The 20,940-nt window shown below is 49.8% G+C and overlaps 2 protein-coding genes and 1 long non-coding RNA gene across 5 annotated transcripts in view; 1 reads left to right on the top strand and 2 right to left on the bottom strand.

The window, feature by feature from the left end:
• Positions 1–4,644: 4,644 nt before the first annotated feature.
• Positions 4,645–10,110, bottom strand: LOC121936595 (protein AMBP-like). Of its 2 annotated transcripts, none has more exons than XM_042478939.1 (10): positions 9,898–10,110; positions 8,934–9,076; positions 8,281–8,357; positions 8,052–8,165; positions 7,239–7,340; positions 7,036–7,073; positions 6,554–6,632; positions 5,777–5,944; positions 5,252–5,416; positions 4,645–4,779 (listed from the first exon to the last, which is right to left on the bottom strand). In XM_042478939.1, exons 1-10 carry the CDS (start codon positions 10,093–10,095, stop codon positions 4,745–4,747), a joined length of 1,119 nt encoding a protein of 372 aa, XP_042334873.1. In that variant the 5' UTR covers positions 10,096–10,110; the 3' UTR covers positions 4,645–4,744. The 2 variants fall into 2 exon arrangements, with proteins under 2 accessions (XP_042334873.1, XP_042334872.1); XM_042478938.1 differs by having other exon boundaries at positions 4,645–4,776; positions 5,777–6,004.
• Positions 10,111–10,197: 87 nt separating this feature from the next.
• CCDC183 (coiled-coil domain containing 183) lies at positions 10,198–20,539 on the top strand. Of its 2 annotated transcripts, none has more exons than XM_042478936.1 (13): positions 10,198–11,858; positions 12,921–13,039; positions 13,317–13,484; positions 13,778–13,882; positions 13,980–14,102; positions 14,572–14,700; positions 15,055–15,115; positions 15,619–15,719; positions 16,310–16,470; positions 17,970–18,135; positions 18,874–19,002; positions 19,415–19,511; positions 19,982–20,539. In XM_042478936.1, the coding sequence occupies exons 1-13, from the start codon at positions 11,789–11,791 to the stop codon at positions 20,104–20,106; spliced, it is 1,554 nt and encodes a 517-aa protein (XP_042334870.1). In that variant the 5' UTR covers positions 10,198–11,788; the 3' UTR covers positions 20,107–20,539. The 2 variants fall into 2 exon arrangements, with proteins under 2 accessions (XP_042334870.1, XP_042334871.1); XM_042478937.1 differs by lacking the exon at positions 10,198–11,858 and adding an exon at positions 11,875–12,808.
• The window catches only part of LOC121936596, a 2,902-nt gene continuing 831 nt past the window's right edge, over positions 18,870–20,940 (bottom strand). Inside the window, exons 2-3 of the long non-coding RNA XR_006104994.1 lie at positions 19,394–19,571; positions 18,870–18,977 (exon numbers count right to left, since the gene is read on the bottom strand). This is a non-coding gene — a long non-coding RNA (uncharacterized LOC121936596). The remainder of the gene's footprint in view (positions 18,978–19,393; positions 19,572–20,940) is intronic.

A 20,940-nucleotide genomic window follows, 5' to 3' on the forward strand; every position in this document is an offset into this window, starting at 1 on the left:
TATTATTATTATTATTATTATTATTATTATTATTATTATTATTATTATTACTACTACTACTACCAGGGACTCAAGGCGGCTTACAAATCTAAAACAGCCCTAGTTAAAACACCAGAAACCATGCAAAACACAAGGTTAAAAAAAGAATTAATTCAAACAGTTAAAAACAATTGTCAATATGGTTTGCATTTTGCTAAAGAAAACCACCTTTTAAAGAGGAAAGGCAAGAAAGGCAGCGATTAAACTGAATGACGACGGAGCCCTATATTGCTTTATGCGGGTTGAATTAAAACAGCCATCGATTGGCTCTGGGTCCAGCCGTTTTCCCTGGAGCATCATCATCATCATCGTCACAAAGCAGCATCCCTGGATCTCAGGGTCTGGTCCCCAAAGGGCAGTCCTCCTCCAGACCTTCTCTGTCCTCCTTTGTCCTCCAAATTTCCCTGCAAGACTTCAGGGATTCTTCTGAGGAAGGAGGAGAAATCCTCTTTCAAATGGCAAAATACATACTATATAGACTCCTGCATCATCTATAAGTCAAGGGCAGGTTTTGGGGGCAGAGCCATGGGTTTTGGTGTGACCCACGGATAAGTCGAGGGAAATGGTGCCAGAGAAGTTGCAAAGTCCCAGCCGTTGAACGGTTTCTGCTCCGGCCGAAAGCTTCTGCTTTTCACCTGGAGATGTTTCCTTTTCTAAAAACTAAGAGTTGAAGTAGAGTTGTACTTACACTGAGCAATGCTCCCATCGACCCACAGAGACATTGACTCAGTTGTTGGGGTCAATCTTTGGATGAAAGGCCTGGACTTGCGCATGAGTCAATGCAGCACTTCTGTGAGCGCTTTCCAGGGGAACCGTCTGGACGGCAAAACGCCCAAAGTGCCTCCAACCCAAGGCCTCCTTTTCCTTTGCATCCTTCCTTTCCTACTGGCATCCTTAGTTTTTGTCCATATAGATACAAATATAGGGAATGCTTATTACTGTTGTTGTGATGTGCCTTCAAATTGTTTCTGACTTATGGTAACCTAAGGGTTTCCTTGGCAAGACTTGTTGAGAAGGGGTTTGCCATCTCCGTCCTCTGGGTTGGGGAAAGCATGGCTGGCGCAAGGGTCGCCTGGTGGGTTTCCGTGTCCCAGCCAGGATTCGAACCAATGCTAGGCCCAGTGCTGCCTTGGATCCCTTTATTGGAGAAAGCCAGGATCTATGCAAATAACATACAATGATGACTAGAAGGATGATGAGGATGATGTGCAGAGAAAGAGGCCACTCTCTCTTTCCCCCATCTTTTGCATTGCTTGCAAAAAAGGGGTCCTCCTCCTTTTTCCTGCCATTCTCTGGGGGTCTTTTTGTTTGTGGGGGAGACCCCAGAGCAGATGGATGGGCCGCCTCTCTCCTTCCCGGGGTGGAAGAAAGAAAGAAAGAAAGATGGCAAAGGGAGGGAGGAAGGTGGCCTTCCCCGGCTTTGCCCCCCATCCGTTCAGGGACCCTCTCCATCCCTCCAGCAAAGGCCAGGGATGGGAGGCAAGGGCCAGGGCCTCTTTGGGGGTCCCTTGGGGGTCCCAGCGGCCACTTCTCCAGGCCTGGCGCTTGGAGCCCCCCAAGGACCCTTGGTGCCAGGTCTTTGCATGCTCTCTTTGAGGGCCTTCTCCATGTGAGAGTTGCACAAAGGGGGCTTCCAGGAGCATCCCTCCTGGCCTGCCTTGGCCTTCCTCCTCCTCCTCCTCCTCCTTCCCAAAGAGCAGCTGCTATGCTAATGAGGGAGGGAGGGAGGGGGGTCTCTCTGCAGCCCCAGACAAAAGACCCCTCTGGGCCCCCTTTTCACATTCAAATCGCCCCTTAAACAGGGGCCCCACCCCATTCATTCGCCCATTCATCCTTTGGCTTGCATTAAAAGGGGGAGGGGAGGAGGAGGACCCCCAGCAGCCCCTCCTCCTCCTCTGGGTCTGGGGGGGACTCTGCCCTCCCTTCCAGAGGAAGAAGCTGCAGGGCTGGCAGCAGAGCGAGGCCCCTCAGCCCCATCCGGGGGTCTCTCCTCCTCTTCCTCCAACCCAGAATGTCTCCTCTCCTTGCAGCCTCAGGAGCCAAGGGCTCTCCCCCCCATTTCAATGGGGTCCTGGGTCCTTCCCAAGGCCACCTTTTTTTTTGGGGGGGGTCTCCTTCCCTCTCTGGCTTTGGGGTCATTGGGGTCCCCTACAAAGTTCGACTCCCCTTTTGGCAACAGCAAACCCAAAGGGTTGGAAGGCCCCCAAGGCTTTGGGTCTGGCTTATTGGAAGGGCCATGTCCCCCCCCCCCATATGAAGCACCCCACACCCTCAAATCTCTTGGGGAGTCCCTGCTTCTCTCTACCCCTTTTGGGGGGGGCGGTTCGGTGGCTGACCCCAGGTGACCAGGGCCCAAAAGAGACCACCGCCTCCCTGCCTGGCCTTGGTTTCCGAACCCCCTTGATATTTGGGGGGGCGTCTTGTGGGGCTCCAGCCATGGCCCCTGGCCTCTTCCAGCCAGGCCCCCCCTCCAGGAGGGCAGCCTCCTTCTCCTTTTGGGGGGCTGCTCTTTGGGTCTGGAGGGGCCTCTCCAGGCTGCCTTTGGGGGGCAGGCTCTCCCCTTTTCCTGGAAGGGATTTCTCAAAATGGGGGAGCCCCCCCCAAAGGGGCCATTGGGGAAGGAAGGCAGGGAGAATGCTCCCCGATGGCAGTGCCCCTCTTTGGGGCCGGAGGAGGAGGGGGGCCCTTGGCTGTCTCAAAGGCCCCATTCAGCCGGAGCAGCCACTCAGAAAATCGGGGTCACTCCCAAGAGGCAGAGGCCTGCCTTCCTTCTCTCTCTTTGCCAAGGGCTCAGAGGGGCCTCCCCACTCTCTGTGGGTTCTTCTTGTTATGAGGGGGGGGGAGGCTGGGAGACCCCCAAGCGCATGCAGACCCATGGAGTCTTCTCCCTCCCCCAGACTCACAAAGGAGCTGCACTACAGAGCCAGGGAAGGGGATGCCTAGCCCCAGGGACTGTGCCCCACACTTTCGTTGAGGTTCTCTGCCTCAGCCTTGCTCTGGTTTTGCACAGTGCACAATGCACAGCTCCAAAGGCGCATTGGGGCTGAAGGCAAAGCCTCTGCTGATGCCCCCCAACCAAAGGGAACCTCTTTGGGGTCCTAGCAGCTTAGAGGGCTTCTTCCCAAGTCTTCTGGAATTGGGCCCTTGTGGCTTTTAGGGTGCAGAAACAAACCACACTTTTCTTGGGCCTGGCTCAGTGCTATGGAAGGAATGACACTTCCCAGATTTCCATAGCACTGAGCCATGCCCAATAAAGGGGTGTCAAGCCAGATTATTTCCGCAGCCTGAGTAGAATTGCTCCATGTTGTGTTTCATTTTGTGCATTCGGACCAGAGGTTAAGCCTCTTCCGATGACCCCAACCAAGAGGACCCACTTTGGGGTCCTAGCAGCTTATGGGGGCTTCTCCCAAGTCTTCTGGAATGTGGCCCTTCTGGCTTTTTTAGGAGGGAACTGTCCTGCAGAAACAATCTGGTTTATGCTGCATCTGCATGGCAGGAATAAACCGTGTTTCTATTTGGCATGGCTCAATGTTATGGAAGGAGAGGTTTCCAGAGTCCCATAGCACAAGCCGGATTATGAGTGGGGCTGCCTGGTTTTGTGTTTCTCTTCAGACGCAGGACCCCAAAACCTTGGAGTCACTCTGCCAGGGGCAAACTGCTCCTCTCCTAAGGCACATGGGATGCAAAGGTGGGGTTTGCACACTGACTGACTGAACTGAGGGAAGAGGAAAGGGGTGTTCAGTGCTCAAAGAGAGATATTTATGCAAATGCATTCAAATCCAATCTGAATTTATTCATCCAACAAGAAGAAGCAGATCTTTGGAAAGCAAGGTTCCCATTGAAAAGCCCTGAAGAGCCATTCTTTGGCCTTCTGCGCCACCTGCTGGCCATCAGGGGTTACTGCGGCCTCTTTCGACCAATTCAGCTCTGGGAACCCTGAAGCCTTTTGGGCATGAAGGGATTGCCTTGTGCCTTGTGAGGATGATGGGAAGTGTCTTCCAAGACACCCCCCCACATGCTGTGCCTTGTGAGGATGATGGGAAGTGTCCTCCAAGACCCCCCCCCACATGCTGTGCCTTGTGAGGATGATGGGAAGTGTCCTCCAAGACTCCCCCCCCTACATGCTGTGCCTTGTGAGGATGATGGGAAGTGTCCTTCAAGACCCCCCCCCCCACATACATTTGTCCTACATTTTTTAAACATTTGTCCCGGTTTGAAGGTTGACAGTTATGGCAACCCTAATTGCAGCTCCCAGCATCCTCAACATGGGATGCTGAAGGGAGCTGCAGTCCAACGACATCCAGGCAGCTGCAGCTTTCCCACCCCTTTTGGAAGGCCTAAACCTGGAGGGCGAGGGTTGGCAAAGGTAGGCATCGAAATGGGGAGGAGAAGCAGGGAAATGGGTGTGCAAAGGGACACAGCTGCACACAGAAGGGGTTACAGAAGACTCTTGTGGAAGGAATCACAAGAGAGCATCTAGGGCCGGGGTTTATAGATTGGGAAAGCCTTGGAGAAACTTTATGAGGAGGAGGATGTCATTTTGGGTGGATGCTAGCATAGGCAGCCAAAGAGGGAAGCATGCCTAGTACTGAGGACAACACACACTTCAGGGCAAAAGATTGCTTTTATTCCTTTGGACAGGACGCCGGAGCGGACGGTTTGAAAGAGACGCTCTTTGGCCAAAGCAAACTTTCCCTTGAGCCGATCACTGCGACGTCATTTGGAGGAATTCATCGTCTGCTAGGAAGAAGAAGGAGAAGGGAAAAGAGGCTGAAGACTGCGGTGGGGATATTGGACATGAAAGCGGAAGGGACTCTGAGGCCATCCATCTGTTCCTTTCAGCAGTTCACCTGCCTGACCCTCCTGCCTCAGTTTACCAGGCTGAAGTTAATGGGTTCATATATATATATATATATATATATATATATAGAGAGAGAGAGAGAGAGAGAGAGAGAGAGAGAGAGCCTTCCCACAAAACTCTGGCTGCAGTGCCTTGGTGTCTGACACCTGTCCATCATAATAAAGGCTATTTGATTTGATTTCCCTGACGCCTGACACCTGTGTAAATTCCTCTACAGAACTAGCAAGGTGTCTTGCATCTGGACTCATTGCAGGAGCCGGCTGGTCCATGGGCTGCCATTTATTCCCCCCAAATGCCCATCATCTCAGGATGCAACACGGTGTCTGTGTTTATAGGGGAATGGATGCGTACCGTCAGGAAGGACCCCACAGTATTCCTTGCACTCCTTCTCCAGGTAGAACTTATTTGCATTGCCCCCACAGCCCCTGAAGGTCACGCATTTGCCCTGGTTGGCATCGAAGGCCCAAAATTCGGTGTCACAGGCGCCTCCGGGGATGATGGGCAGCCGGCAGGCCGCTGGGAGGGACAAAAGCAGCGTTAATTCATTAATCATTCATTCAAGCACATTTAAAAAACCACATGAACTCCTGCCCTTGGCCCCAATGGCTGGGGCTTCTGGGAGCTGAAGTCCAAAACCTCTGGAAGAGCAGAGTTGGGACCCACCCACCATTTGGCAAATGCAAGAGGACCAAAGGAGGCCAAGAAGGAGAAGAGACAAGAAGGCCAAATAAGTCACCAGCCAGGTGCATGCAAGAAGGACCAGCTGCCATGACGAAAGCGTTCAGCAAAGTGCCACTGTTCAAAGCGGGCGCATGGTCCTTGCAAAGGGTCAGCAAGGAGCCCCAATCCTGGAGCCTCACGCGTGGCCTTGCTCACCCTCCGTCCGGCAGGTCTGGAGGCAAGCCCTTTCGGAGGCAAAGTTGTTGTCGTTGCCGAGGCATCCGCCGTAGAAGAAGGTCTGGCAGGTCTGGGAGCTGGAGTTGTAGAAGTGGCGCACGTTCATCCCCAGACAAGGCCCAGCATCCACAGGCAGAAGGCAGTCATCTGGGAGCCATGGAGGAGGAAGAGGAAGAGGAGATGGAGGAGTGCCATCTCTTTCAAGCACTTTGGAGATAAAGGAGACTTCTGGACTCCCACTTGATCTCAGCCTAGGATGCATCCGCATCGCAGAAATAGTCCAGTTTGACACCCCATTAAAGGCCATAGCTGAACACTATGGGATCATCTGGGGATCTGTAGTTTGTTGTAGCAACACACAGAGAAGGCTAAATGTCTCACAAAACTACAGTTCCCAGGGTTCCATAGCATGGAGCCATGGCAGTTAAAGTGGTGTCAAACTGGATGCAACAAATAATGCATTGCACCATCATCCCCTGAAGAAAGTTGGCAGCAAGAGCATTTGCTCCTTGGATGCAGCGCAACTTTATTTTGGAAACCGAAAAAGAAGCTGATGGGTTTTTGCTAATTTATTTATCAAAGTACTGTTTGCGCGCATATTCAAACTGCAGTAAATATATATTTTAAGCGATTAACTGCATCCTTCTGGGGTCCAGACCGAACTTGTCAGAAGACAGTGCTGTTTGCTATAAAGCCATTTGCTTTAAAATTGCGCACACACACAAAGACCCACACAATCCTCATCCAGAGCCCTACCTTCTTTGTTTCCAGGAAAACCTTGCAAGGATCCGTCGGCCGACCCTTCTTCCTCAAACAAAGCGGACCTCCGGACCCTCTGCCAAGGAAGCAAAAATAATGCATCATTGTCTGCGCATGATTTGCCATCTCAAAGGCAGAAGGCAATGTGCCCTTGGGCCATGCATCATGGCTGGACATTGGAAGAGGTGCCACCACCCAAAGCTTTAAAAAGTCCAAAATCCAGGATTGTGGTCTGGATTAAAAGATGTGATGGTCAACCGTGGCAGGCTTTTTGGGGCCCAGAGGCTTCCCTCCAACTCCCTTTTAAAGGAATCTTCCAAGATGGTTTTGCAGCATCTTTTGGAGACACTGATCAGTTGGCATCTCTGGGTGCAAATGTTTAGACTGCCAAGCCATCAAGGCTGTCTTTGCTGGGCTTTTTGCCTTCATGGGTGTGTTGGTGTGTGCTTGTGAGATGCCTCCTCTCCATTGACCCTTACCTGAGGTCCGTTGCTGGCCTCGGGCGGCACACACTCCCCTGCAAAGAGAAGTTAGCAAAATGCATATAGTAATCCTAGTCATCTTAATGCATCCTAGTGTCATGGCACACTAGGATCTTTCTCCTTTGGCTACACTGCTGCTGGGACTTGCAATCCAACCTGATCCCAGCCAGAGAACCAGGGCCCCCCATCCCTCTGCTTGCCTGCATTTTTCAGGGTGAAGATGGCGTCCTCTGGGATCCCAAGGTCCAGTGCAAACTGCCTGAATTCGGCCAGAAGACCCTCCCGGACCTCTGGGTTCCTCCCTGGAAGGAATGAAGGACAAGATGCGCAAAAAACTCTTGGTGCCACACAGGTTTCATGTAACAATGCCCCTTTCTTCCAAGGCTCCTTGCAGCGGAGTTGCAAAAATGGAGCAATCCCTATGAAGTATTGCAACGACAAATGAACAAAGGGCAGTAAAATTAATTGAATATTCAAACGCAAAGGAAATAACTCCTTAAGAGAAACTGCAGTCTTCTGATCACCTCTGAAGTAACACCAGAATTGTATTTATACTCATGTATAAGTCTAGGAATTTAGGTTAAAAAATTGACCCCAAAAAACCTGAGTCGACTTATCCACCAGTCAATGTAAGTGTACTGTATTTTAAAGTGCATTATAATATATATAGGATTCTGTATGTTAGGAAATGGAGGGAGGAGGTGACACCAAGAGTGACTGTTCTGGGTGACCTCAGCCCCAGGACACAGGCCTCTGGACCTCCCTGGCATGGTGCCCCTTTCCTCTGGAGGGGGACAGTGCCACGGCTGTCAAGGACCAGTCCAGAGGGACAGACTGACTGACAGCGAGGTCTGGAGGGCCACGCTCCCAAGTCGCTGCGACAGCAATGTCCAGAGGGACTGACAGACAGCAAGGTCCGGAATCGGGGCCAAATGAACCCCCTGCCTTTCCATCCCTTGGACTGATGCTACTCAGAGTAACACCTCCTCAGGTTGCAAGGAAGGGCCGCGTACCATAGAGTTTGGCCGTAGTGGTCAGTCCATGGGTGCTGTTCTTCTTCATGGCGATGAAGGCGAATTCATCGTAGTTGGTGCGGGAGACGTAGCTCTCAATGTGCGCCTTCCACTCTGGGGAGAAAGGTTGCCTCGCCATTAACAAACCCACCGCTTTGGACCAGCCATCACTGTTAACAAATTGAAAGGTAAACCCAGCTTCCCAGGCGATGGCTTTTCCCGAACCTACTGGGGTTGTAGTAGCTGAGTTTCCCTGGGATGCCTGTCTTCTGGTAGTTTCCAGTCACCTGGCTGCATAGCCCTTGCCTGCAAAGAAAGAGAAGGGGAGACTGGGTTTGCTGCTATTTCAGCCTGAAAAATTAGCGATCCAGCTCCCCCCGCCATAAAGAAATCTGAAATGTTGGGTTGGATATTAAATTAGTCAGGAAGCAAGAAGCAGGATGCCAAATTAAACACAGTCCCTTGGATGTGATTTGCAAATCTCTTTGGGTCTTGGTTGGCCATGGTTAATAGGAACGGAGCATCAAGTTTCGGATGCAGTCTATCCCAAAGTATGAAAGGGAGGTTCTTGACTCCCCAAATTGCTTCTGGGCTTCCCATCACCATCTGATACTTGAGCCATTGTTCAGCACTTGAGAAAGTGACTTTTTTTGGAGTAAAACTCCCAGGACCCCTCCAAACGGCATGACTAGGGGGTTCTGGGAGTTGTAGTCCACCCAAATATGCCTTTCCCAAAAGCTTTTCCCAATCCAGATTGTGGTCCAAATGCGAAACGATCTACCCAAAGTGTTGAGGAGGAGACATGGCTGACCACTGGGACTGAGCTCTTCCAATCTTCCTGCTAAACCCAGTGGCCGGCGTTGGGTCCAGCTCCTTGCCTACCTGAGCCTTGTGGAGGTGAAGCTCATCTCCTGGTTGGTCTTCCCTGGAGCCACCATCATGGTCCCCATGTTGAAGCGGTCCTTGTGCTGCTTCATCCAGGGGCAGCTGGTGCCGATTGCAACCCCAAACCATTTCCCATAGAACTGGGGAGGAGGAAGAGGAGGAGGAGGAGGAAAAGAGGCCATCATTTGTGCAACTCTGGGCTGCTAGTGTCCAGATCAAGTTGTAGTAGTGCCTCTCTGTTCTGCTTTGGTCAGACCTGGAGGAAGCCTGCTGCCAGTTCTGGACACAAGGAGGACTTTGAGAAGTGTCCAGAGAAGGGCTAGCAAAAGGGTCAAAGTTCTGGGAACCAAGCTTTAAGAGGACAGGATTTCATGACTAAGAAGCACAACTTTACATTTATGCTGGTGTTTTAGCTTTTCATTGGCAAGGTCCTCCATCTTTCTTGGATGCCCTGGTCTTCCTTTGCAGCGAAGACATCTGGCCAGAGCCACCAGGGATCTATCGGGATCCACCAGGATTTATAACTTCCTAATAAACAGATCTCTTTCTCTTGCAAAAGCCACAAACAACTCAGATCTCAGCATGAAATGACTTGGTCAGATCAAGGGAAAATCCATCCATCCATCCATTTAAAGAAACCCTACTATTGTGTTCTGATCCAGCTACAAAAACCAGTGTCAGGTTTCCCCTCTGGCTTTGCTTGGGCTCATCATAGCTTTATTTTCCAAGAGGCCATTCTGCCATGGCATAAAACCACACACTCCCTTGGAATTTGTTGGAGATTTTAAGGCCGAGGTTGGATGGCCCAAGGGTTGTGCCTTGGCTGCAAATGTCCAGCCCTGGCTTCCAGGGTTTGGGCAGATGACCCTCAAGTTCCCTTCGAATGCTACCATGCCATGATTTCAGGCGTCCTCCATCCTCGCATCCTAAAACAACAACCACAACGGCCCCCATTTCTTACCCTGGCCTCTTGGAAGTTCTCCTGGATGGGGATATTATTGCTGTCGCTGGCGGCTGCCACCGGGTTCCCTTCGGCCGAGGCGAGGAAGGTGCCCAGAAGGACAAGGAGGACACCCTGGGCCTCCATCTGAAGGCTGGGTCTGGCTCTGCTCTGCTGGGCTCCTCCGCTTGGGACAATCCTGAGTTTGCTTTGGAGCATGAAGCAACGCAGACTTTGGCCTCGGCTTCTAGGGAGCAAGGTGAACGTCCAAGCGTCCAGCTGTCCCTTGGCCAGGGCCCTTTTGCGCGGAGCGTGGGGGAGGTCTGGGTCCCAGTGTTGGCAAAAGGGCAGAATATCATATCATATATGTATATAATAATATAAACCAGAACTATAAATAGTCTGTAACTATGCATAAATATGCTATAAATGCCGCAGGAGCAGTTATTGGCTTTGTGTCATTTTCACACTATATAAGCCACTTTGGGGGGAAAAGAGGAATATAAACAATTATAATAATAATAAATCATAGTAATATAATGTTACAGGTCATCGTCGTCGTCGTCATCATCATCATCATCATCATCATCATCATCATCATCATCATCTTCCAGCTGGCATTTCTGTCTAGATATGTCCCAATTTTTGATAAGACAAAAGGGCCCCTCGCTCCCAACCAACCCAAGAAGAAGGTGGCCCTTTTGGCAACCCAAGGGTCCCCCCTTCGTCCCGGTCTCTGTTTGTCCCCAAAAAATGATTAACAGAAAGCAAACATGGGAGAGGCAAGTGCAAGCGCAAAAGGTTGCAGCCAGAGCCGGCCTCCCCTTCAATGGAGCCTTTGAACCCGGATTTTGAAGGACAAACACAGGGAGGTTGCAAAGCCAAATGGACAACAAACAGGATGGATTTGGATGGACGTCTTGAAATCAACTTGTTATGGATGGTCCTATTTGTCCAGCTGCTTCTAAAACGCCCCGGTTCCTCTCTTCCGCCTCCCACTTTCCCCCTTTTGGGTCTCCGCTTGCTCTCATTGCTGCAAACAAAGTGCAAAAGCGCAGGGCCATTTGAAAAGAAGGGTGCAAAAATAAAAAGTGGATTTTGGATGATGCTGTACTTTGTTAATATGGCCAACACCTGGCTATGTTTTAAAACAGGAAGAGAAAGAGAAAGATGTAGCTAAGCCTGGCTGGGACGAAAGGCTTCTTGCATGTTGGGTGGTGGGTTTTACAGTTGCTCCATGGCCAAGAAGACATGTTTTCTGGATCTTGTGTGGTTGGGGCAGGCACTGTTTAAAACAGCCAATCCCTTCCTTTTGCTTGACTGCAAAACCTGTCTGCTTCCTCCATAAAGTGTTCAAAGGTTCCCTTCCATCAAAGATCAAGTGAGTGGGTTTCTCTTCTGGCAGCAATGTAGGATTCATCCTAGCTCTCTCTGCAATTCTGGGGGAAGCTTTGCAAACTCTTTCAGTTTTGTGTGAAGTCAAAAGCTTTCATGGCTGGCATCCATAGCTTTTGGGGCTATGAGGCCATATTCTGGAAGAGTTAATTCCTGATGTTTCACCAGCATCTGTGGCTGCATCTTCAGAGAAAGCTGGACTTGGATACAGTTTTGGCGGAGGTTCTGGACCATGGCCTTCTGCAGGAGATCCTTGCCATGAGACAATGCAGACAGATGGGTTCTACGATAGAGAGAACCCGGTGATGCATTGCAGCATCACAATGGCCTGGTGGATGTCACAGACCCGCCACGGAACCCACCATGAATCTGATCCAGAACCCTTTTGTCCTGTGGGTCCATGCAAGGCATGGGAGGCTAGACCTGGGTGGATGTTGTGAGTGTGGGCATCACCGTTTCCCCATTGACCTCCTTTGCCCCAGACCTTGCCTGGACCTGACTTTGCTCCGTCTCCACCATGAAGTGCCCAAAGAAAAGGGAAAGCATGGAGCAGTTCTGGAAACTGAAGGCCATGTTGCTCCTCCAAGGTAAATGCACCCGAGTCCAACGCAGGGGAAAGGGTTTGGGGTCGGGGTCTGCGTGCGCCAAGGAAACCTGACCCCCCAAATCCGGTCCTTTATCTCCATCAGGGACGGGAGGGTGATCCGAATGGTCTGCCTTGCAGGGTTGCTGTGAGTGAATGAAATTGCAGGGCTGGTGAAAAATCTGCCACTTGGTTAATGGAAGTAAAGGCAACCCGACCAAGGAAAAGGGGTCGCTTGGAAAAGCAGAACGTCTTCCATTTTTAGATCCTCCCTTCAAAGAGGCTCCTGATTTTGGATGGATGAAGAGGAGGAATATCGGGGTCAGCTGTGGTCTTAGTGGATCTGTTCTGGGTTTGAGTCTGAACTGTAAAGGAGTTGCCTTGGACAGTTCCTTAAAGTTTGGGCTAAAACCCAGAATGGATTCATTGCTCTTCACAGACCCAGGAGCCAGGAGCTACCAGTGGATGCAGCTTTAGCAACACTGTTAGTATAGTTAACATGGAAAAGTTACTTTGGGGGACTACAATTCCCATTCACCACCACCCTGGGCAGCATGGTTCCTGCACACCGTGGGATTTGGGGTCTTGTAGTCCTAGAAAGTAACTTTTTCAAGCCTTGACTTGTGGGTTAGGGAAAGGAGGAAGCAATGGTCTTTCAGGTCATTTAAAGGTATCCCAGCATTGGAAGGGAGCCCAAGGGTCATCTTGTCTGGCCGAGGCCAAAATAATCCTGGAAGAGGCCCAGGCCAAACTCTTTGAACCACTGTCCTCTTTGAACAGCTCTGAGGGTCAAGGGTTCTCTCCAAAGGTCCATGTGGCCCAGCGTCTCCCAATAGCCAACCAATTTATCAATACTTATAGTTAACAGTCCATTCAACAGTGTCCAGTTGGGACCCTCTGGTGACCCCTTCCTCCCCTTGCGGCCCACCCATCCCCAGCACCTGAGCTTCTAAGGTAGACTGGGCCTGGAGAGGGAGGCTCTATGCCCTACTTCCATAGTTTTGGAGGGCAAAGGGAGGGTCCCTTGTGGGCCAGACCTCAATGCAACCCTCTGCTTCTCCTTCAGACCAAGTGAAGCAGCTCTTCTTCCAAGGCGCAGAGGAGAACATATGCACCAAGGAGATGATGAGCTTCTTGCCTCCGAAGTCCTGGGCTGGGATGCAGGAGCTGCACCTGACCATGAAGGTAAAGGGGGGATCGAGACCCCCGGAAGAGCCTAAACCTGGACCCCTTTGGGCTTTCCAAAATGCCCTCCAAGGTCCAGGAAAGCAAAGCTCAAAAGGCCTTGGAAGGGAGGAAGGGCCTTGCATGCTCCCCGGACAGGTCAGGAAGAGATGTCAAATGCAATGGTAGAGGTCAGTGCTAAATGCCAAATGTTACTTCCCCGAGGAAGAGGATGCCACATGTTTTTGGGCTGTGGGTGCCTATGCCCACCCAACCCTCCCTTTGCCCCCTTCTCCAGCAAGACCGGGAGCTCCTCTGCAACTTCGTCTTTGACCAGAAGAACGTGGAGAACCTCTTGATCTATGAAGTGACCCGGCGGGGAAAGTGCCTGGACGATCTGCATCAGAGGCTGCAGCAGCTGATGGACTTGGAGACAGCTGACCCTCGGGCCCAAGTCCAGCTGCAGGTGGCGGTCATTTGGGGAAGGGGATGGGGGTCCCAGGAGTTGCATTCGGGGTCTTGGAGAATTCAGGTCAAGTCCTAAGATGCCCATTAACCATCTTGGAAAATGCATTGTAAGTCTTGGGAAACAGATTGGGTCAATTGGGCCAAGATATCAGGGTCTTCCTTGATGGTGGGGGTCTCAAACATGGGTTCTCATGACATCTTTGTCCCCAACTTTGGTTTCTGGTGAGGGAGATGAGGGTGAACCCCGCTTTCCCCCAACCTAGTTTTCCTGCCTAACTTTTGGTGCCACAGTTGATCCGTGGGCTGGAGAACAACATTGAGAAGATGCGAGTGAAAATCATGACGGCCGAGAAGACCTATGGCCTCTACCTGAAGATGGTGACGGTGCTGAGAGATGTGAGTGCGAATTCCTCGGGGCATGTTGGGGTCCCCTTCTTCCACGGTTGGCTTAGCTCTCTTGTTTTGCTATCCTCCTCCTTTTTCCCTTCCATAGGAGGTCTCTTATTTGCCCCTCATTTTGGATGACTTGGAGCAAAGGGTGGCCGACTATCCGGTCAAGCTCCAGGGCATGAAGATCAGCAACATGGACGAGATCGAAGCCATGGAAAGAGCCAAAGTGAGGGACACATATTTTGGGGAGGGGGTCTCAGATGTGTCTAAATGGGGGGCTTCACTCAAAAGGGTTCAGAGCATAATAGAGGCCAAAGAGAGGCTCCAGCATCACAAATGCTGCCTCTGCGCTTGGGTTTCATGGGCCTCTCTTCTCTGTCTGCCTGTCTATCTTCTATCTGTCTATCTTCTATTTGTCTGTGCTGATCTATTGTTTCCCAAGAGATCTATCTATCTATCTATCTATCTATCTGATCTCTTGCATCTATTTGTCTATATTGATCTCTCCTTTTTCCAGATCTGGGGGTATATAAAGGCAGTATATAAATGAAAATGAACATAGTGAATCCTATTGAGGGATGCTAGCCTGGGTCCCTTAAGGGCAGATGGGGGCCCCATTGTGTGGCCGGGGGAGTCCTGGGCCAGTGGGCCTTGGTCTGGGACCATGCCAGGACACTTGTGCCCCTGTTTCCCAGGAGGAGATGCTGGACGCCAGGAACTCCCGGGCGGCTGGAAGGAAGTTCAGGGAGACCCTGCTGAGCCTCCAGAAGAAGCAGCTGGAGAAGATCCACGTCAAGGAAGCCACCGAGAGACACCGGCGGATGGTGAGCGCCTTCAAAAGACATCACTGCAGTGGGCTGCTGGGATTCAGACGCTGGGCCCAAGACTGACCCTTGAAATGCCCTGAGTGACCCTGGAGGGCCGGCCATCCCTTTCCTCCGCCCGGCCTGACCTTCCTCACAGGGACGTTGTTTGCAAGGAGGCGGAAAGGGATGCAACCTACTCTGATGCGGGAAAAGGAGGCCATCGATGTGGCCGGGAAACTAATATTGTCATTTGCTAAGACTAGTACTATGAGTGTTTTCTAGCTAAGAGGCGCCTCTGTGTTCAGGAGCAGCATGTGGCCTCTTTGCTTTTCCTGTGGCTCCTCATTTATTCCTCCTTGTTATTCCTTGCAGATGGCCAGGAGAGACATGACCATGGACTTCCCCACGTTGGGCGGCCGCGAAGCCTCCAAAGGTAAGGAGACATCCCTTGCAAAGGGGCCTCCACCTGCAAGACCTTGTTTGCAGCCATTCTGGGATCATAGAGATGCAACTAGAAAGTTCACAGGGATTTTGCTTGTCTGTCTAGCCTTGGGAATGAACGCCTTCAGACCAGAGCTAGGAAACACACACACACACACACACACATCTATTTAAGACAATTCCTAGTATCCATGTTGCATTTAAACTCCTAGGAGAGAGTGAAGATCCTGGAAGTTGTTGCCCAAAGGAGAAATGCTTTTCATCATGGATTTTGCAGCAAGTTTGGAATGGCCTCTCCCCCATCGTCTTTTGCCACTAGAGCTGATGGGAGTTGTAGTCAAATAACATCCCTGGAGGGTCCTACATCGCCCACTTTAGAGTCAAAGCCTGTATCTGCACTGCAGAATGAATGCAGTTTTGACACCGCATTGGTTCCCTAAGGACAGAGGATGGCTAGAGAGATGGTTTTCTGATGGTTTCCCTTTGGCACTTCAGGGGCAAAGCTGGAGGCCTCCAAGGTCCAGATCGAGTACCAAGGTCTGGTCATCAGTGAAGTTGAGAAGATCAAGTCGGCCGTCAAGTGCTCCCACCTTTGGGTAACCCCACTTTGTGACTTCTGGGGGTCCCCAACATTTGGCTAGAGGACATGGCTGGGCTCAGCGGCCTGGAAAAGGATGGGCCTCTTGCAAGGGCCAACGGAGGGACCATCCCTGGCCCACTTGCCTTTTCATTTGCAGAGTCTGGCTCTTCCCAACCCAGCTTTGAAATGGCAGATAAGTTCTTGGTGGGCATGGCCAAAGGCCAAAGGGGCAAAGATCGCCCAGTATCCTTTGCAAAAGGGGCAAGGATTTCCTTTGCAAAAGAAGGTGTCCCAGCTGCAGGGTGACCTCAAAGGAGGACAAGAACAATGTGGGAATGCTGGGAAACACTCATATACATATAAATGCATGCTTCTTTGTCTACATGGAGGGCATTTTGGGATTCCTCCTGGACAGAAAGCTGAAATGGATACTGGGAAATTTTGTGAAGGATACTGGGAAACCCCCTGGAAAAGGAGGATGCCTGGTCACTCTGAATGGAGGACATTTTGGGATCCCTCCTGGGAGAAGGCCCAGGAGGTGCCCTGGAAAAGGAGGATGCCTGGTCACCCAAAACGCCTCCTCCTCCTCCTCCTCTCCTTCCCCAGGACATCGCAGGAAGGTTCATGGCCCAGAAGAAGTCGGAGGAGAACCTGCAGCAGCAGATCGAAGAGTCGGAGAAAAAGTGCCAAGGGCTGGAGGCGCAGCTGAAGGCGCTGGAGCTGGAGCAAGCCCAGCTGAAGTTCCACCTGAACCCCCATGCCCTCAGGTAGCCCCCAGCCATGAATAAGGACTGAGAAGAAGAATATGATGCTACCAAGCTTGGCTTTGGAGACCAGGCTTCCATTCCCCTCTTGGCCCTGGAAACCCATGGGGTGACCCTGGGCAAGTCACACTCTCTCAGCCGCAGAGGATGGCAATGGCAAAAAACCCGTTGGAAGAACCCAGAAAACCCAAGGCTTGCTTTGCATTAGGGCCGCCATAGGTCCAAAGTGACTCCAGAGGCACGCAGCGCCAAAGGACAAGTGCTTTAAACTCTATGGGGTCTGCTTTGGGCTCTTTTAAAGCGACGCTGGCTCCAAAAAGCTTGGTAGCATCAGATGATAATGATGATTTTAATTGATGTTGTGGCTTTAACTAATGTTGTGTATCATAAATAATAAATATTAATTATTATTATTATTATTATTATTATTATTGGTTGACGTTGGCTGCTCCCCGTCTGAGGAGCCATTTGCAAAAGTAATGGCTGTTCTCCCAGGAGAGACTCCAACAAAGTTCAGGGGGCTAAGAAATGATGATGAAGATGATGATGGCATGCCATTCAACTTTATTAAACTGGTCTAATATTGTGCAAACCCTGGCTTTGAAGCACCGGGGAGCTTTCCATGGTGCTGAGCCTATTTGAAAGAGAAGGGAAGTTGATGGGGATTTGGGAGCAAACGGGGCCTTTTTGGTGGCTGCCCCCAAACCCTGCAGCTCCCTCCCAGAGGAGAGGCTTTTCGCTTCAGAGAGAACGACTTTCTTTTTGCAGCCAAGCAAAAAGACCTTTTTGGGCAGACCTTTCCATAGCATTTGAGGAGAGACTGTCTGAGGCCCATCTCACCTAAACCATGCGCCAGATCCGGCTCATTATTGGCCTGGTCTCATTTGGCAGGAACTAATGCTCCAAACACCTTTCTCTTCACTGCACCCTATATATATATATATATATATATATATATATATATATATATATAGTCTTCTGACATTTGTTATGATTATTTGCAACTAAGGAATACTCTTATTAGAAACACTTTATTTGCACAAAAAACCCCACGTTGCTTTTTAAATGTTTTTTGCACAGAAGACAAGTGAACACCTTTCCTTGCAACTGTCCTCCTATGAAGGAACATCCTCTCAGCCTCAGAGGATGGCAATGGCAAACCTCCTTTGCGCCAATCCCAAGATAGGATCCCCTTAGGGTTGCCATTGAGTTGGGAAGTAGAGGGTTGTGTCTCTTTCTCTGTGTGTGTCTGCGTTTGCAAGAGGCACTTCCGTTTTGTGTTGCGACTCGACTTCTCTTGCTGGGAAGTCAAGCTGCCTTGCATCCTAAGGCAAGTCTTGCATGTTGAATTAACAATTTGTAAGCTGCTCTTTGGCTGAAGAGCGGGGTATAAATACTCTCAATGAACAAATACATAAATAAATGCCATTCAAGACAGGGGGAAAAGGCTGGATGCACCCAAAGTGATCGATGGATGGATATGTTGATTTATTCCCTTCCAGTTCCAAAAAGCTAGAGGAGGACTTGAGGCAAAACCTGGAGGAAGAGGAAGAAAGGCTGCTGCAGGCGCAGAACCAGGCCTCCAAGAACCAGGAGCTGCTCCTCCGTTTCGAAAACGGGATCGACAACCTCTTCATCCGGCTTTGCGGCATCCATGTCCCTGGCCAGGTGCCCCCCAGAGTTGCTCCCGACTCCCCTTTTTCTTCTGGCAATTTGGCATTCGGTTGGGAGGGTTGGGGGACCCCTTAAGTGGGGGGATATGGGAAGACGAAGGGCCCCCCTTCTCATGGGACAAAACTCATTGTAACTTCATCTCCAAAGCTGCCACAATGACCCCAAAGCGAGTCCTAGTTGCCCCTCTGTTTGATGGACCCCCTGAAGTTTGGTTGACCAACCGAACCCAAAGGCTGCTCAGCGACGGAGAGAAGTGACCAGTGGGGTGTCCAGTGGGCTTCTGTCCTGGGCCCAGTTTGCTATTCAACATCTTTATCATCCTTTATGGATGAAGGAATAGAAGGCATGCTTATCCAATCTGCAGATCATACCGAATTAGGAGGAGGAGCTAATAACCCAGAGGAGAGGATCAAAATTAAAAATGACCTTAATAGATTAGAAAGATGGGTCAAAGCTAACAACATTTCCACAGAACCTGGAAATACGACAATATGGGAACCCTGGCTTTGGCATTGATGGGACGCAGTGGGGAGGGACCCCAGGTTTTCCATCTTAGTGCAGCAGGTTGCAATCGGACCTGACATTAATGTAGCCGATGAGGAAAAGCCCACTTTGTGTCAGTGGGAGTTGCATGAAATAGACGTGGAAGAGGGCTCTGCATTTAGACGGACACCTGCTTCAGACCAGCATTGTGGTTTTAACGGCCGTTGTGTATTTGTCAACTGTTTGCAGGAGGAATTCCAGTCGGAGACGGGGGACATGCTGGACAAGCTGCAGTTCTGCGAAACCAAGCTTCTCCACTTGAGCAAAGCAATGGCCGATCTGCCCTCCTTTGACTACAGAGAAGAAGAAACCAATGAGGTGAACAGATCCCTTAGAGCCCTAAAGGATGGCCCTGGTTTATCCTCTGCCGCCCCACTTTTCCAGCTGCTTTTCAAATGTCTCCTCTTCCTCTTTCATCCTCAGCTTCTCCAAACTGAGTTCAAAATGCAAAAGGAGTTTGCATCCAATGAATCTTGCAAGGAGGATAGCAGAGGAAGGAGCATGAGATTGGCCTTGCCATTGGGCTCAGGCCAAAGCAAATAGCTGCAGGCTTTCCCAGCTTGCCTGCTGTTCCTCATTAATAACTTTTAAGATTAATATTAATTTATTAATTGATTATAATAATTGCTATCTTGACCACACTATGACTTGCCCGGTCTCCGTTTTCTTCTGAGAAACGTTGGAGAGTATGCAATATACCATGGCTAACCTGCGACTCTGATCTTTGCAGACTTTTGTAGAGGTCAGGAACTTCCTAGAGAAAAGCATCAGAGACGAACACCAGAACCTGAGAATCAGTTATGAAGAAGACGAAGATGATTACAGAGGTAGGTCTACCTAGCCATCGATCGGGCGCAAGTTGCGGTCCTCACCGTTTATTTGTTTCACTTTAATATATTATTGAGAGAGAGAGAGAGAGAGAGAGAGAGAGATGAAAAACCTCCAGAGAAAAACCTAACCAGGTTTCTTAGTTACCTTTCTGGTTCAATCTGCACTGCAGAACTGATGCAGTTTGACACCGCTTTAACTGCCAGGACAGTATTATTCTTATTTGTCGCTTTGTTTGCAAGAGCCCTCTTGGGCAGAGAAGGCCGAAGGCTTTGCAGAACTACAGATCCCAGATTTCCATAGCATGCAGCTTCAGGGCTTGAAAATGGTGTCAAAGTGCATCATTTCTCCAGTGCGAACGGACCCCGAGTTAAGTCTAAATGACAGCTAGATCGCCTGCCTGCCTGATGGGTTCAAGAGTGGGGTTTTGTAGGGATGCCTCTTCCAAAACGTCCTTTTCCTTCCGCAGAGCCCTTCAACACGGACCACAGCTACGTCCCGAGCCGCGAAGACATCAAAAAGCAGGGCCTGAAACTCATTGAAGGGAAGACCAAGGTCCCTAAGAAGAAGCAGAGAGCCTCCTCCAAAAAGTGATAGAATCCCCTTTGGGCTCCACAGGGCCTTTGGCATATCTATACCTATATCTATAGATAGATAGATATATAGATATATATATTGGAAATAAAATATTTAATTGCTTTATTCCATTTGTTCGTTTCGTGCATGGCTAGGTTCGCCTTGGTTGTTGTTGTTGTACAGCCTGAATGTGTGCAACAACATCATCTACACATTTCAAATGAAACATTACACTTTCGAAACAAAAATAAATAACTTTACAAACTTACTGCCTTTACAAGTAATTTTAAAATACGAAAAATACATACTTCCTGCAGTTTCTCATTAGTTGGGAGTGGTAAATTGAGAGGTATATAGAATAGATATACATATAATATTATAATATAATATATATTCTGAACCTGATTAAGTCTTTTCTAATGTTCTCCTTGACTAAGAATAAAATAAAAATAAAATTACTCTCATCATTAATTACTCCCCCCATTAAATATTTATTACTGCATTACTATGAAAGAAAGTGTCTTCCTGTGTGTTGTTCTGCTTAAATATAATCTTTAGATGTATACCAACTTAATTTCTGGTATCTCTGTCATATATGAAGTTTTATATGAAGTTATATATGAAGTAAAATGGGGGGGGGCAATTTTCTGAGAAAGAATTGGGCATTAATTGGGAATTGCAGAGACATGAGGCTGCAATGCCAGAGTGTGGCCACAGGAGGGCAGCATAAGACAAGGAATAAGCCTTCGCCCAACAGAGAACTGCGCTGCTCGCCTTTGGCCACAAGAGGGCGAACTCCCAACTCTGGAAACAGCCTTTTGGGCTCATTAGAGCAAAGGACAATAAATCAAT

This window comes from Sceloporus undulatus, chromosome 7, assembly GCF_019175285.1.
Source record: "Sceloporus undulatus isolate JIND9_A2432 ecotype Alabama chromosome 7, SceUnd_v1.1, whole genome shotgun sequence".
Classification (NCBI taxonomy): domain Eukaryota; kingdom Metazoa; phylum Chordata; class Lepidosauria; order Squamata; family Phrynosomatidae; genus Sceloporus; species Sceloporus undulatus.

Coding starts and splice junctions, on each gene's coding strand:
- CCDC183 (XM_042478936.1), top strand. CDS start 11,789: ATGAAGTGCCCAAAGAAAAGGGAAAGCATGGAGCAGTTCTGGAAACTG. Junction 14,103..14,571: donor AAGCCATGGAAAGAGCCAAA/GTGAGGGACACA, acceptor CCTGTTTCCCAG/GAGGAGATGCTGGACGCCAG. Junction 14,701..15,054: donor CCGAGAGACACCGGCGGATG/GTGAGCGCCTTC, acceptor TATTCCTTGCAG/ATGGCCAGGAGAGACATGAC.
- LOC121936595 (XM_042478938.1), bottom strand. CDS start 10,095: ATGCTCCAAAGCAAACTCAGGATTGTCCCAAGCGGAGGAGCCCAGCAG. Junction 8,166..8,280: donor ACTCAGCTACTACAACCCCA/GTAGGTTCGGGA, acceptor CTTTCTCCCCAG/AGTGGAAGGCGCACATTGAG. Junction 6,633..7,035: donor AGGCCAGCAACGGACCTCAG/GTAAGGGTCAAT, acceptor CTTCCTTGGCAG/AGGGTCCGGAGGTCCGCTTT.